The 17,329-nt window shown below is 37.4% G+C and overlaps 1 protein-coding gene across 1 annotated transcript in view; it reads left to right on the top strand.

Moving 5' to 3' along the window:
- Positions 1–6,369: 6,369 nt before the first annotated feature.
- Positions 6,370–17,329, top strand: part of LOC112970328 (LARGE xylosyl- and glucuronyltransferase 1) — a 196,367-nt gene continuing 185,407 nt past the window's right edge. The window contains exon 1 of the mRNA XM_026074588.1: positions 6,370–6,543. Within this exon, the coding sequence (XP_025930373.1) occupies positions 6,438–6,543 (106 nt within the window). The 5' untranslated portion in view covers positions 6,370–6,437. The remainder of the gene's footprint in view (positions 6,544–17,329) is intronic.

Here is a 17,329-nt window from a genome sequence, read left to right as displayed (position 1 = left end):
AATCCTAGAGAGGGTCCTACAGTCATAAAATCCAAATCTCTCTTGTTGACACTAGCTGCGCAGTTTTTGACCCATGCCATCTGTATATTCCTCTTCAAGTCCTTCCTCCTGGCAGAATCAAAGAGGAGGTCACCTGGTCCCATTTCTCATTTTATTTTTTTAATACCAGTATTTCCTAAAAAGCAATTAGCAAGTACCAGGCCAACTTCTATTTCCACCTGACAATTAAGTAACTGCTATAAGCATGTTACCGGTACCCACCTAGAACTAACCAGTAGTTTTAGATCTACACAAGAAAATGAAGAGCTTTTTTGAAAATAGTACCTTGCTGTTCATACAGAGACATGGATTCTTTTGTCAGGAAAGAACACTTCAAGCAATAATTGTTTTCTCCTGGGCGAAATATTCTTATGAATCTTTAATCAATTTCCTTGTTAGAGCAGCTCTATACATAGAGGATTATAATGAAAGTAAACAATTTTTTTTGAATAAGCATCCAAGAACTTTAGCTGGCAAACAAAGCATTAGCATCAAAATTCTTGAGAGAAGAGGTGATATGTTTGTTGCATGTAGAGCCCTGCTTCTGATTTAAAGACTGCTTTGTTTCTATGTGGTTGCGTGAACACAATATGCAAGAAAGGGAATTAAAGAATGGACAAACCCATGACTTCAGTATTGAATTATGAACACTGTTATTTTCTTCCAGCCTTGGCCAAGAACAGGTAGCATGATATTCTTTTTGTCCTCCTGCCATCATTTCAGGAGGGGGCCTCAATGTGGAAAGATGTGGAGCTTTGTCCCTTTTCTAAGTGTGGAGGTCTGATATATAATAATGTGGTCTGAATGTAGACCATAGTTCTGGAGCAGAATTATTTTACATTTTATTGGAAGAGTCTCTACCTAGCTATTACCGCTGATTGTCTGTGACCTCTAGTATGTTTATAAGTCAGTGAAGTTGGGATCTCAAATCCCAAGGTATTTTTTATTATGCTGTTACAGTGTCAGGTTGGACTTCAAACTGAGTCAGCCTCTGTTTCACCTTCTTTGGACTATGTGGTATACCTCTGAGATAAATTGGGGAGTCAGGAAATACTGGTGGTGTATGCACATGCAGGAGAGCGGGTATCATAAAACAGAGTTTGGAGAATTTTTGACTTGTCCATTGGAAAAATGGGTTAGTAGCTGCTTTGGAAATAGGTATCTTTCATGGTTTGCAAATGAAATGTGACTAACAGTGAAGATTGATCTTTCTGTCGTGACTGTGTTTGGTTGCTGCTGGTCTCTTCTCTAGTGGTAGATTTTTTTCTCTCGTCACGTTACCAGTGACATTTTAGTGGAGGCACAGGGAATGTTTTTTTATCCTATTAGTCTTAATTGTGTTCTTCCTTGATTTTAAAGTTTTAAAGTTGCAGGCTTTCCTTGAATAGTCTAGGCTTGAAAGGAAAACAGAATGCTATTAAATATAGATATATAATATATACGTGTGTGTGTATGTGAATTTATAAAGGAATACCTAGCAATGAAAAAGGAAAAATGTGAAAGTATATTATTTATTTATTTATTTACTTCTGTCTGTCTGTGACTAGACTATTGTCAGGATAGATCCCCATTCTTGTGGTGGCTTTGTTTACAGCACTACTACCTGGAACCTTTTAAAAAAGTTTGATTAGCAGGACAGTAATAGAACTTCCTTGAGCCATGGCACATACTGAGTGAAGATATAAAAGAAGGTGTCCATCCTATGTGCTGCCAGAGCAGTTAGCACATTTGCAAGGTAGAACTCATTTGTGCTGTCAACTTACTGGCTATTTTCTCTCTTATAGATAGGACTATTTTCTTGTAACTAGTTGAGAAACAGTAAATTTGGTAGAACTTGGGAGCTCAGCTGTAATCTGTTCCTTTTAAGTGGCCTCACAGAACTTCTGAGGTGGATGCTGAGTCTGAATTTGCTCCAAATCCTCCTTTAAAGTCACGATGCCATAGGACTAAGGAGTCCAAGAAGTAAGCTTGTTATAACCACACATGAACAATTTTTTAAAGAACTTATATAGAAAAATAGTGGCTAAGATACTGCTTTTTCCTTAGGTTATTTATATTTTGAGTATGGTGTACTCAAAAAAGAAAAAATCTCGGATGGATGCTACATTGACACAGAACCAAGGGAAAAGCATTACAGTAGAAATTGTCCATTGACTCTGTGACTGTAAGTGTGGAAAAGCAGAAAGAATTAGATAGCATTAATTCAAGATACACAGTAAAGCCAAGGCACAGGATTGGTGTATAGACAGCTTTAACTGTATATATTCATTTCAATGGCTCTGAAAACAAATGGAAGATTACTGGGATAAGATTAACTACAACAAACGCAGGGAAATGTATGAAGCAGTTGGAAAAGCTTTTTACATTACAGCAGTTAAATCTAGTTAATTGTGTTTGATTTTTATTTTCATAATTACTTGCATTGTTCCATTGAACTCCTGAATGTCCAACATAGTTGAACTGTCATGCCATAATTAAAAAAAAAAAAAAAAAAGAAACTGAATACCATTGTGATTAGTGTTATGTTACATGCTTTAATGTATGTAATGCTTATACTGGTTGAGAGCTGCTTCATACTTAGCTGAGGAGATAATTCTTGATTTAAAACAAGCAACCACTCTGACAAGATAGTTAATGGAAGTATTCATCCATATGCTAAGATAACCAAGTCACTCTGTTCACTATTGCCATGTGGTAAGAAGGTCACGGGTAAGCCTTTGTAATGAGAAATGCAATTTATTTTAATTTCCACCAGGACCTGTCACACAGGCATTGTCCAAGCCAGTAGACTGCTACAGCACCATTACCAACCAGTAAGCAAGGATGAGCTGGTCTGATATTGCTGTTGTCTGTTGATCCGTACCTGTGCAATAGGTTTTAGATCTCCTGAACTGGATGTATTACACAAGTGCAGAGCATCTAACTTGCTGACAGCAAGACATATATCCATGATATACCTAGAGCTAGCTACCTTTTGTCAGTATTACTTGTTTTGTCAGATTTCTAAAATACATATAGTTCTCTTGGAGCATATTCAATAGATTAAAAATTATAAACTGAAATGCATTCACCTTTTGCTGAAATGCAAACACCTTTTCTGTAATTGTGGCGTGGGTAGAAAATCTGATTGTGCCTGGAGGAGTGAAGACAAGACCGTGTTTCAAAATGCAAAGCCCTTACCAGAAACTCTTTCAACTGCTCGCTTTCACTCAAGCTAATTTTGATCTTCCTTACTTTCAGATAAAGCCACTGAAGCTAGTAAGGTTGCAGGTGTTCCATTGGGGAACAGATTAAGAGGAGTCATTGGCTGTTTTTTGACCTGACAGTCTCACCTAGATCCTGTGCTTAGACTGGCAAGTTACTTCCTTGTCCTTATTTTTTTCCAGCACATTTCATGCTGTTTATTTCTGAGTACATCTGTTCAGTTAGCACAGTTGGTTAGGACTTTGAAAGCTATCTCAGGAGGGACACTGCTTGGGTTTGTTTAAATGAAATGAACTGTCTTACAGTGTTTTTGATCACTGAAAAGATGAATTTAGTTGGCAATGTCACATCCTCAATAGCTTCATTTTTAGTGTACTATGAAGCTGCTTTCTAAGACCTTTTAGGCAGGTGACAGTCTGATTCAGCAGGACCGTGGCTTGGGGAGCAGCAGATGCTGTAGGAGAGGTCTGAAATGTAATGGCAAGCATTTCTGTGCTCAACCCAGTGTTGTCAGTCACTTTCTTTTCATGAAGAATATCAAGCTTGACACCAGTGGAACTGAAAAGAAAACCTAGTCAAAGAACTGCAATATCTTCATTCAATTTATTTGAAGATGGTATGTTAGGTAAAAATCTTTACCAAAAAAGGCTATAATAAATAAATGATTGAGTCCAAAGCTTTTTCTTTAAGCTAAGCATCTTCATTATCATTAATAGACCTTTTATAGAATTGCATGTGTAGGTTTTGTCTAGTTTGGGAAGAAATATTCAATAGATACGGTGATTTTATACCCTGAAAACTAATATTTTAGACTCAAGGCAAGCTATTCACAGCTTTTGGGGGATGGGGAGAAACAGCAGACACTTCTTTTAAAATAGTTTATGGATCTTTTCTCTTTTAAAGCATCAATAAATGAAATATATCAACATTTCCTAGCTTTCCTCACAAGCTTACTTGTCTGTCTAGGAGTTTCCCCGATGTTGCCTTAGTTAGGTAAAAGATGTGCATGAATGCATAGAATTATTTGGCTGTTTTGTCTGAAGGATGACAATTTGTAGAAAACTGAATGGGCCGCATTCCTAGCTGCACATTGCAGCTGAATTGGGAGTTCAGTGTTCCTCCTTATATTTTCTTAATTTGTTGGGATATCATTCTCCTGAAAGTTTTTGTCAGTGTAGTTTTAACAGCATGATTTCATAAATGTTTTGTGTTGAATCTTACTTTCCTTCCTGGGGGTTTTACAGGTATCATTAGTAGCAGCAGTATGAGACCAATGCTTGTTGAATTACAAAATTTAACTGCTGGAGAGTGACCCAGCTTTGTCAGTTCATCTTTTCAAAGTTTTATTTTTACATGCACAGATTGATGTCAGTGGTGCACTCCCTCTTGTTACAGAAAAAAAAAAATCTATCTGAAGTAAGTGATTCTGTGCTCTTCATAGTATATATACATATAGCAAGTGTGGAACACAGAAGCCAGGGAAATTATCTATGTTTTTCAAGTAGGCATGTAAAGGACTCTCTTCAGAGTAGTTGTACTAGTTATGTGATGTAAGGCAAAGAAACGAAATGTAATCACTATCCAAATGCAGTGAATAAAGATAAGGGTCCTCCAGAATTTATCTACCAAATGTGTGTCTCTGTCTAATACAGTGACTCTAATTCCACAGTTGTTAATATTAAGTCTGTCCACATATTTCCTGCAAAATCTCTCTGGTGAGGCATTCATTGAGTTGAAAAGCTGACACAATGTAATGCTTTTTGTGCTGGCTCTGGACAAATTATATTCCATTTTATCAGTTCCAAGGTCAAGAGTACTATTGTGGCTCTTAAACCATAGTGTAGTAAAGTGGGTTCTATTGAACATTTGACGAACAGCTGTAAGTTTACCCGATTGCTGCAGCCAGGTATCTCCATCAGCAAAGTTCTTTGTCTGAGCCCATTTCTCCTGTTTATAACTCTCATTTTTGCTGTAATTTGATTTCAGAATTGACTTTAACTCCAATATACACGGAGTTGTAGAGCTCAAACATATTTTCTGTGTACACAGTGGTCATTTTTAATATGTTTGTATAGAAATGCTTTAAATGCTGTTTTCAACTTCAGTGCTTGTCTAAGCACAAGCCAAAGGGTACTGTTATTAAACACCTTGTACTGCCACAGTTTGTATTTCTTTTCCTGTCATGCTGCTACATGGATTTTTTTTTTTTTTTTTTTTTAATCTGAAATCATAAGCTCTTTCACACAAAACCTGAACTAGATTTGCATGGATTGCTTTTCCTTCTCAAACTCCTCTAGCCTAATAGCAGCCTCTCTATATTTTCCTCCCTTTACAAAAGAAAACAAAAGATATGAAATGTTTTCTTTATGCCCTGCCTGCCTGCACAGTTATGGGGATATTCATTTTCCTATGAATAAAAATCTTCAGATAATTTTGCCTTCCCTGTGTCTGTGAAATGCAAAAGTATTTTAAACAAGTTAAGGACCTATTGATTTTGCTTGTTTTTGCTTATAAAAACAGTGATACTCTCCAGAATCCCCTTCTCCTTGTGTATTTTACTTTTTCTGTTTTCCCCTTTTATATAGCAGCTCATCAGCACTGGTTTGAGACTGGCAATCTGAGTTATTTTAATAACACGCTCTCCCACCCCCAGTCTTTACCTTCCCTTTTTTGATTCACTGTCTTGAGTCCTTGACCACCTGCAGCCAGCGCATTGATTCACTGGTGTGACTCTTGCTCTTTCGGAGCAGATCGAGAAATACAGGTAGCTTTCTCTTATCTGCCCAGGGCCACCACCACACATAGGGATCAAAGAACCCAGTCTCTTTAGAGTAAAAGGACAGCAAAAAAAAAATAAAGGTAATGTCTGTATGATTAGCTTAGTGTGTGTTTAGGTGATAAGATGTATTTTATTGACTTACTCTGTTTTATGGAACTTCTGGAACTTACTTTATTGTAAAATGTGTTGTGCATAATGATGAAATGGGAATTGCTTTCCGGTTGCAGTAACTCTGCTTTTACCTTGTTCTTTTAACTCTTTAGGAACACTGGCAAAGTCTACCCTTTCTGTAGAGAAATAAGCTGGTAATACCTTTTTTTCCTTTCCTTTTCAGGGATTAATATGTGGGAGGCTGTGGACTATTTGCTTCCAACATAGGAACAGCACTGGGCTGGCAGTCTCCACTCCTGAGAGAATGCTGGGAATCTGCAGAGGGCGACGGAAATTCCTGGCTGCCTCTGTGACTGTCCTTTTTGTTCCAGCCATTACCTGGATTTATCTGTTTGCTGGGAGTTTCGAAGGTAAGAGGAGAATAATGGCTGAATGATTTGTATGAGGGCAGACAAGTGCAGATCAGTCATCATTGGTTGTATACATACAAAGCTGTTTTGACTTGCATAGGAAATGTCTCCCAAAGAGCAGATTTGAACAAAGGGCCTTTCTTACCATGTCCTCATTGCTGAGGAGGTAACTGCTGCCATCAGTTGCTTGATTTTCCTCTTGTTTTTGAAAATTTTTGAGAAGTGAAACAACAACAACAAAAAAGATTTCCCCTTACTCATTGCTTCCCTGTGTTTTTTGATGTTTAATTGTTGCTCTATCCTATGCTCTGTAAGATTTTGCTTTCAATTAAAATTAGTGTCTCATTTCAGATCTGCCCTTAATATTATTTAAAACTGTTTAAAAAGATGTCCATATGTGTTCAAGACAGTTTTTGCACAAATCTCTTGATTTTATTTATTTATTTATTTATTTTTAATTGGACCTGTGTGTGAGATCCCATATGACTGGGTGACATGAGCCGTTGACTTTCATGTGGGGACACAAAGTAGAAAGTGTATCTAGCTAGGAGAGAGTGGAGGGCCTACAGAACAAGTCAGAGATTGGGAAGGGTGTGTCTAGCATGATTCTTTGCATAGTGAGCGCTGCTAGATAATGGTCAACCAGCTGCAGGGTTTCACTTGCCCTGTGGCCCCAAGGACCAGGGAAAGCACAGTGGCACTTAGTTTGTGGAATGTGGGACTGTGTGTTGGGACATTGCTCTGTGGATGTAAACGTAGCAAAAGAGAAAGCTTGAGACAAGGGCAAAAGGAGAATTTCTTACATAGCATGCATGAGACTTGATATAGCTTTGATAGTAAGAGGGATGACCTAGGTTTGCCCAACACAGTTCCCTGTCTTCTAACACATCTCTGCTCCTACAGTTATGATGCTGCATTGTCCTCTGGTTTCATAGCCGTGATCCATGCAATGTCCCTGAATGTCATCCAGCCTGGGAGCTGAGTGAAAGCATGGAGATCAAAGGGGAAATAGTTGCAGCCCTGCTGTAAGATGTCTGTCTGCAGCCACTGGTTGTGTGCATGAAATTCTGAGCATTTCATCTCATCTGTGCAGTGATTAAGTCTTCAAAGCAAGTGCCAATTATATCAGATAAGCCCAGGCCTAAGCCTGCTTTCAATACAAAACTGCTCACAGTCCATGCTGCTGGACTAAGAATTTAGCTAGTCCCAGTTCAAGAGCTCTCAGGAGTGTGAGTGTGAGCAATTAAGAAGTTTAACACAAACTTGATTTTCTTTTCAGGGGGTCTGAATGTGTTTATAAGGATGGGCTGGCTACAATCATGTCCATCTGTAGATGTCCCAAATTCAGCTTTTCTAAACACGACATGAACATATAAAGGCTGAACCAGATTGTGCTGGGCAGCCAGCAAAGTGCCCAAGAAGAGTTCAGTCTAAGACTTGCTGTGCCACATAAGCCCATTCTCAAGCCTTGCCTTCACCTTACAGTACAGCCCAGTCACTAATGAACAAGCCTGAGATCAGATGATCTGTTTTTAGTTGTGATGTTCTTCTTCTAGAGAAGACAGGAAAATAGTTGTCTTGCTTCTAGTCCTTCCTGTTTAGGAGCTACAACCAAGTGCTGGGATCTGCCTGCTTCCTTTTAGTGATTTGTAGCAAGATGTTATGTCTTTAAAAGTTGGTTCTGTGAAATGTTTTAGGGGCCCCTGATCTGGTTTTATAAATGCCTACATGCCCCAAACCTGCAAGCACATGAGGGTGGTCTTATTGCTTTTGTTCTGCTTGTGTGAAGACTATTAGTTCTGGCCACTGCCTCTATGCTTGTTGTGCCAGAAGGCTGAATGCAAAACATCAGTTAATACCTAGAGCATCTCTATACATAAAATCAGTTTGAATCCAGATCCCTCTGTGTGGCTCTTGGTTAGCAGCTATAGTTGGAATATCTTTCTGTCCTCTTCTTTCTTCAAGTGGATATCCTCAAGTTTGTGTGTACATTGACTTGCAGCTATATAACTAGCACTTTTTATAATCAGATTTGGAATAACCAGTACTTTGCCTTTTAAATTCTCTGACAAAGTTTTTTTCTGGCCTTAAAGGAATTCAACAGTGATATTTCAGTTAGATCAGGCTAGAAAGTGCTGGATTTCAACCTTATTTTTTGCTACTTTGTAGCTTTAAAAAAAAAAGATGGAATATTTTATATTTGGCATTAGGTGTATTATTTTGGCAAGCTTAAAAAATATTTGGCTTTTGTAGTTATCTTAGCAAGAGGAAAGATATTTGAGCCTTTTAAAAATTGCTCAAACACTAGTTTACAGTCTGATAATTTTAAAAAGGCATTGTTTTAAATATCAAGCTTCTTTTATGTAACCCTAGCTGAGAAATTTGTTCTCTGTTTGAAAACAAAATTGTATTCCAAATTAAATTAAAAATAAGAACATCTGAAGATATTTCGGTGTACGGTACATAAATTTCTGAATTAGTTACATGCCAGGTACAAATATTTGTTTATGCAAATTTACTTAGTTACTTAAAAGTCTGCCTTAATGGGCAGTAATTCTATGAGCTCATTCTAGATTGAAACACTTACGGGATTTACATTATATTGGAAATATAAGGGGTGCTGGCTGCATTCTGGAAAACTAATGATTTAGCAGACAGAACAGTACTGATTTTGTTTAATTTTTAAAAGCTGAGCAAATGCAGCCCTCACCTTTTCCTTTTAGAAGAATATTATCCTACCATGTTGTAATGATTATTTTGTGTCCTCAGTTGATAATAGGGTACTGCTTTAAATTCCTGTGTGTGTAGAATCCTTTGTTTTTACAAAGAGCTCAGTACAAATCTTGAAATTTGCTGCTAAATGGTATTTGAGGTGGCTTAAAGCTCTCTGTGTGAATTAATCTTAAATGCAAGCTGGGAAGCAAAGACCATTGCCTATTAAGAAGCCCTGCACTGGAAAAGGAATGCAAACAATATAAAGTTAGTAACTGTTTCCTTTTTTTTTTTTGATTTTTTTTTTTTTTATTTTCTGGATGGAGGATGATTTTGTCTTGGTTTATATGTTAAAAGCTAAGGTCAGTTAAAATAGTTATTTAACCAAATAACTATTTTCCTAAATTTGAAGGTATTATGGACAGAGAGTTAAAGCCATTCTGTCATTTTATCTGATTTCTTGTTTTGTACATCATTATAATTCACACAATTTACTTATGTTTTAAGCTCTCTATGGATGCTTGAATAAAAGATGTCCCACAAAAGCATTCTGCCTTGATTTGAAAGCAGCAGCACAGTCCTCTATCTCTTCCTGCACTATGTTTCATTCATCACAAATGGTGCTAAAGGTTTTCTTTTCTGTTCATCTGGCCTCAGATTCCAGTCAGTGTTTTTTGTTACGACTTTCCCCACTAGATTAAAGAAATTATCAGTACATGGTATTTTCATAGACTGACTGAATTATTCAGGCTGGAAGGGACCTCAGGAGCTCTCTAATCCAACCTCCTACTCAAAGCAGGGTCAGCTATCAGCTCAGACCAGGCTGCTCAGAGCTTTATCCGGTCTGGTCTTGAAAACCTACAAGGATGGAGACTATCAAACCTCTCTGGACAACCTGTTTGACTGTCCTCAAGGTGAAAAAGTTTTTCCTTATATAGAGTCTGAACATCTCTTCTTTCAATTCATGGCCTTTGTATCTCTTCCCCCGCCACCGTGCGCAACTGTGAAGAGCCTGGCTCTGTGTTCTTGACAGCTTGCTTGTAGGCACTGCAGGGCTGCCATTAGGTCCCCCCCAAAGCCATCTCTTCTCCAGGCTGAAAAAGCCTTGCTCCTTTAGCTGCTCCTCACAGGTCAAGTGCTCCAGCCTCTGACCAGCTTGGTGGCCCGCCACTGAACTTGCTCCAGTTGTTCAATGTCTTTCATATAATGAGGGACCCAAAACTGGACACAGTATTCTAGATGTGCCTAATGAGTAGCGAGTAAAGGGGAATAGTCACTTCCCTCAATCTACTTCCAGTGATCCTGTTAATACAGCCCAAGATGCTGTTGGCCTTCATCACTGTCTGGACACATTGCTGGCTCATGTTTAACCTACTGTCCAAAATCTAGACAGTGTATGAACCATTAACCATTACCCTTTGAGCCCAACGATCCCACCAGTTTTTCACCCATCTAGCAGTCTACCTACCTGTACTATAACATCCTAACTTGGATACAAGGATGTTGTGGAAGACCATGTCAAAAGTCTTGCTAAATTCAATGGAGATCACATCAGCTGGTCTTTTCTTATTCACAGATCTAGTCATTTCATCACAGCAGGCAGTCAGGTTGTTCAAGCATGATTTACCTTTGGTAAATCCATGCTTATTATTCCCTTGTCAGGGCTAGCTATTTTTCCTTTTGAAGGTACTTATATACAGTAGGCAAGTCATCTCTCAGTCTTTTTCAGTAAGCTAAACAGGTTGAGCTGGTTGAGTTGTCATAGCAAAGAAATTTGGGCTCTTTTGTTTGCATCTTTTCCCATTCTGTTTGTTTGTTTGCTTGTTTTTTCAGGACACCAGAACTGTGTGTGTCTGTTCAGTACTGGTGTTTGCAGTGCTGTGGTAAAATTGTGTGTTTTCAGTGTAATTAAATATTAAATTACTTCTCCACATGTTTATATCCAAGGATATCAGTTCTTCTGCCACAGCATGGCACTGGGAACTCACTGAGAAACCATTTATAAGCTCTTCGTTAGTGGACCTGTAATACAAATATGCCCTAATGTGATCAATTCCCATGTCCTGCTTTTTAAATAGTTTTCAACTCTATAGAAGAGGATTTTGTTTTGGTTTGGTTTTTGTTTCTCTTGTCAGAAATTATATTGCAGCCTGCTACTTCACAGCTGTCATTCAGTCACTGCTGGTAAGACCCTCCCTTTGGAATATTCACTGGAGGTGGCATTACCCAAGCTGTGGCTGTGACAGCGACAGCTACTAAAAGCCTCATTTATCATGTGTAAATGTCTATTAAGGTCATGAACTAGAATATTAAAGAGGGTTTTGAATACTGTATAGCCTTTGAACATACCTGGTTACTGTTGTTGTTTTTAATAATGCACACAAGGGCAGAATAATTTCAATTATCAGTTACTTTGAATGAAAAAGATAATTGTTCCAACATTCTTAAATTACATTCAGAAGACAAGGTAATAGAGTGGGAAGGACGAAGTGCATTTAAAACAGGAGAGAGGAAATAATGAAATAATACATAATCAATTCCATTTATAAGAAAATAGCAATTTCACTAACCAGCAGTAGCTCCGGAAATAGCATCATTTTCCCAGCTATATGCAGCAGTTTCCTATCTCCTTTACCATGGAGGTAAAGTGTGTGTGTGTGTATGTGTATGTGTATATATATATATATACATACACACACACACACATATATACACACCTTTATATATATATAAAAGATACATATAAAATGGGTGTTTGGGATTGTAACATGCTCTCTAGACCACTGGTTCCTCACAAAAGTGTCCACTGTGGCTTTGTGGCCTCTGTGGATCCACATGAGATTAAAAGCCCTAACGTGTGTCTGTGTAGGGCTTTTCTGTAGACCATGTATCACAGGCAAGACCTTTAGACCTGTACCACAGGCAAGGCAGAGCCACTAATGTAACTTTTATATGAAAACTTGAGAAAAAGTTGTCTGAGATCACGTAGAGAGTCCATGATAGAGCACAAAGTTGAGTCTGGTTTTTATTAAATGCCAGGCTAGCATTTTACCAACAGAGCCTTCTTTCTTTCCTGGGACTTGCCTTTCTGGATTGTCCTGTTTGCACCCCAGTTTTAGGTGACTATCATTCCCTAACATAGAGTAGATTTTAGTCCAAGTAATCTGTAGGGACATGATTGGAGCCAGAGTTGGGCAAACACCTCATAAAATACAATAAAATGAAATGAAAGAAGGCTGCAAATATTCATCTTAGTATTTAAATGGATTCACTTTGATGCTGTTCACACCCTTTTTGTGTATGCTTTCCATAAATATTCTAGTGAATATGTTAATTGGGAAGACTGTCTACAGAAACAATGAATATCCAATCTTAGTATTCATGGGAAGCTGATTTTGAAGTCATATTTGTGAATACTTGAATCAGAAAACTGATTCTGGGAGTTTGGTTTTATCCAGCGAAGTGCTAAAAGTTTATCACATGACCCATGTGAATGATCAAAACTGCTTGTTTTTTTAGTGCTTGCAATACATTGCTCGTAGCAAGAAGTAGACAAATAATTAATTGCTAAAATGTCCATCAGACACTTTCAACTAACGAAAAACATGAGAAAATAATTCCGTCACAGACAATGTAATCAGAAAGGGGCTAAATCTTAAATTGCCTTTTTCATTACAATTTGCCCAGTTTGCTAGAATTGTGTCTGCTGTGTATTTCAACAGATACAAACAAGAAACCTTAATCCAGTGTCCATTTTAAAAAGAAGTTTAAACCTCTGTATTGATCTGATGTTTTTAATAAGGCTGTGAGAAAAGAAGTCCTGAAGGGATGACCCTGCCCATAATAAGGATGTTACTGTGATGGGTACCTGAGCAGGTTTTCAGGAGGTATGTTTTAGTTATGATTGGCATGTAGTAAACCACTGCACAACGGCTGCTTGTGTGCACACTTCTATCCTGGAGCAAAGGCTGGTTTTACTTTTTTTTCTTTTTTTTCTTTTTTAACCCCTTTTTAAGATATGCTGAGAGTTGTCATTTTAGCACCTCTTTGCCTAAGCTACAATCAAGATATTTTAAGTTATGTCTGTAGATTTTGGTCAGAGATTGTATAAGAGTAAAATTGGTCACCACAGTAAAGGCCTCAGGCTTATGCCAAGTTTTGTGACTCTATCCTGGAAAACATTTCTTTCTATGAAATTCTTGTAATTTGGATACATAGGGTACTGAGGAAGTTTAGATAACGTATGCTTTTGACCAGAAGATCCCTACTGTGGAAAAAAAAACCCTGTGACTCTGGTTCTTTTTTTCACGATCTTTTCTTGCTTGCAAATCAGTATCCTCGGAATTAGATTTTGTTTTACAGATGTGAGAGCGCTTGCCTGTCCATCAACTAAGAAAAGAAAATTAATAAGTGAGTATGAAAAAAGAATGGGCCTGTACTCCCTATTATATAAAGAAACAGTGTGCTTGTGAGCAGTGACTGGAAAGTTTAAGTAGTTTCAATGGCAAAATGAGAATGGCCTTAGACTAAAAATGTGAGCCAAAATACAACATGGCCATGAGAAGCTTTGGGGAGTCAAACCATGGACAATATGGCTTTTTCTTCTCAATTACTCTTTCAATTAAACTTAATACTTATGTGCCTGCAATGCAATTTTATCCTTAATTTTATCCTTAAGGTCCACTAAACAGTTCAACACTCAAATGCTGGTGTCTGCATTGTTTCTTCCTTAGCTTGCCAGGAGTTCACACTCTTGAAACAATATATCATTTCAGGAAATTCTACCAATTTTGCAGTGGCCACTTTTGTCAGAGTGTTGTACCAAATGAAGGCAAGTTGATACCACTCTTTTCAGTTCCAGTACAGGGGACACAAGTTCTCTTTTGACACTCATTTTTTAAGTAGCTGTTTATTCTATCATATAAGTAAAGGAAGCTGTAGGCTTAGCTTCTTTCCTTTCCTTTCCATACACCTGTTGATTGGATGGATTTGTTATCGTTGTTTTTAAATGCATTTTTTTGTCTTTGCTTTCCTTTTCCAGTCAACCCTTATTTTGTCATTTCTGGCAGAAACATAAAGATCAGAATGGCAAGGGCGACTTTGACCAGGAATAAGCTGGCAACCCCTTTGTAAGAGTAGCTTGTTCTGAAGATAAGCTGTGAGAATTGTCTAGGATTTGTTTCATCTCTTTCTTCCGCACACTTTGAGCAAACTTTTAGGAAAAATGTGGTCTATAAAGTTACATCATATGAAGATGAGGGAATTCCACCTTAAGAAGGAGAGATATCCAGTTGCTAGATTGTGTCAGGGCTGCATGGAACACTAGCAGCAGGAGAACTATATCCTGATTTCTCTTTCTCTATTTCAGATGTAGGTACTTGCTAACTTTTTTGACAAAAAATGTTTTTCTACAGAAAAACAGCCAAACAAGAGGAGTTCAATGGTCTTGTTTAAAACAAACAAACAAACAACCCCCGTCCCACCTCAAACAAGTAGTGCTTGGCTTTTCAAAACACAACACAATTTTATAAGCACATCAGATATTCTTTGAGTGCTGGAACTAATGTAGCCTGACTTGCTGTTATTGATGTCATGTAGCTGATTGATGTTAAACTTGCTTTTCCCCCAATTAGGGCATTTATAAAATCTAGCTCCCATATGGGTCTCTTGGTATCTAAATAAATCTTGAGCTCACGCTGCAGCATATTTCTCAACAGGAAAATGTATAGCATCTCTCATCTCTCTCTCTGCGGGTTCCTGACAGTTGTAGAAGCCTCATTACCTCTGACTTTTTCCCTTCTACAAAATTGTTTGAAATTAGCCAATGGGCTGTGGGGGTGAACGAACAGGCAAGCAGGTCAACAAGTGTATACCAAGAGGATGAGAAAAATACCTGAAATATAAATGTTTTAAGTGGTTAAAATTAAAACTGAATGTTTTGATTCTGCTGAATATTTCAGTTAACTCAGAACAATTGACTTATGGTATTTGATTTCTGTGGAATTTTTATGCTTTTAAAATTTGTGTTCTGTTTCAGATCAGGAGAAAGTTTGAAGTCAGAATCTTTCTTGTAATCAGCAAATCGTATCTTAGTGTCTTCCAGTAATTTTGAACATTTTATTTTGAATATTTAAGTATGCATAATACAAGAAGGAAGAGGAGTCAAATTAAATGATTGTTTATCAGGTTTAAAAGAAACTCAAGGAAATAATTCACACATCACTTTGTTAAACAGTTAACTCATTGACTCCAGATGTTGAGGATATAAAAAGCTTACAAAAAGGTCACTAGGTTGAAAAAGTAATTAGATAAATTTATGAAAGAAAAATGTTCTCAAGGGCTTGAGAACTGAAAGTTCCCTACTATGGCTTGGCATATCTCTGAGCTGCCTATTGCTGGGATATCCTTAATATACTGGAAAAAATTTGGACTTGTATTTTTCTGTATCCGCTTTACATTCTTCTGTAGTTGTCTGCTGTTGTTCACTGTCGAAGACTAGAAACTAGGCTGAGTAGGTCTTTTGTGCAATTATATATGGCCATTCATATATTCTGCAGATAATGTTCTTGGATGATTTAGAGAAAGCAACTGAGTATGGTGGTTAATATCCTGATATTGGATGGATAGGTTTTTGGTATGCTTACATTAAAGAATACTAGTGTCTTTAATACATGTCTTTATTCTGTCTTTACCCTTTCAAATGCTTTTCAGTCATGACAGCCCTTGAATAATTGTTCAGTTGAGTAGTTTATTTCCCTTCCTTGAAGTTTTGCCTCTCTTGCATTGTTTTGCCTTCTGCAATTCTTGTTTAGAGACTTGAATCTGGGAGCGCTGTTTTTTTTGTTTGTTTGTTTTTTAATGTATCCAGATATCTTTGGAGAATTGAGTGGAATGCACAGCTAACTTAAAAAATGTGGGCTGACAGCAGTCATCTTGGTTCACTCAACTCTGTAGATACCAACAATAGGAGGAAAAGTTGATGACCTGAAAAATGATATGTTTTTAGCCTGAGATTTCTCTTTCAATTTAACAATGATCAAGCCATTTGAGAGATCATGCTGTAGTTATTTTTTCTAACCTGTGGCATGACTATACTTCTGCATAGGTCTGTGAAATATAACTCAAAATGCAGGATGTAACCATCGGGTTTTAAATCTCCTTTTTTCTTTATAATTCTGTCCTGTTCATTTTTTAGGTTGCTTAACATCAGAGTTTGCAGAGATCAGTAAGCGGGGCCGGGGGCGAGGGTACTCAAAGTGTAGTTCAAATTACAAAAATAGTTGCATTCATCTAATTTTATTAAGCTAAGTCCACAGTCAGTAACAGAACATGCTTTTGTTTTGGTAAATTGGTATGGTTGTAGTACAGTTGCATCTGCTTTTGGTGACTGTAATTGAGCTAGCACAGGGACTGTTGGTAGTAGAGATAGGCCAGTCTGAGAAGCCAAAAAATGCTGACCAGCTTGTACTCTGTGGGAAGCTTGAGCCCCCCTTCCTAACTAGATTAAAAGCAGTTTATCTGTGGCTAATGGTGCTACAATAGCATCTTCATTTTGCTCTCTGCGGATATCCTAAGTGTAGTGATTGAGATTGTTATGGTATAGTTTAATATCAAAGAATGTTACAGAGCATGTAATATATATAATATTATTTCTGGAGCTGAAATAAAGCCATAGCTAATAAGCTAGTAATATTCTTATATGCTAGAAAGGACCTGAAGAAATTGCTGGTATAAAAACATGAAAGAGCTATCTGTTCATGATGTGATTAAACACAGTAAATAATAATAATAACAACCTTCAAAACCTTATTGTTCCTCTCTTCCCATTTTCTTCCTCTCCTCCTAGTTTTCTTATTTTATCATTCATCTTTACTTCCCTGCTTGTCAGTACCTCTTTCTTAGAACAGTTGCAGTCTTTTGTTTAATTTGTGTTTCAAAATGGAATTGGCAGACAGATTTGTAGATTCTCCCAATAAAATCACACAGAAAAGTTCCCAACATTTTCTTGGTTTGTGAAGATTTGTAGATTTTTAAGGCTGCAGGGACTGTTAACAGTCATTATGTCTCACATCTT

The sequence above is a fragment of the Apteryx rowi genome, unplaced genomic scaffold, assembly GCF_003343035.1.
Source record: "Apteryx rowi isolate R43461 unplaced genomic scaffold, aptRow1 scaffold_390, whole genome shotgun sequence".
In the NCBI taxonomy this organism is placed as follows: domain Eukaryota; kingdom Metazoa; phylum Chordata; class Aves; order Apterygiformes; family Apterygidae; genus Apteryx; species Apteryx rowi.
This window is presented reverse-complemented; position numbering and strand designations above follow the sequence as displayed.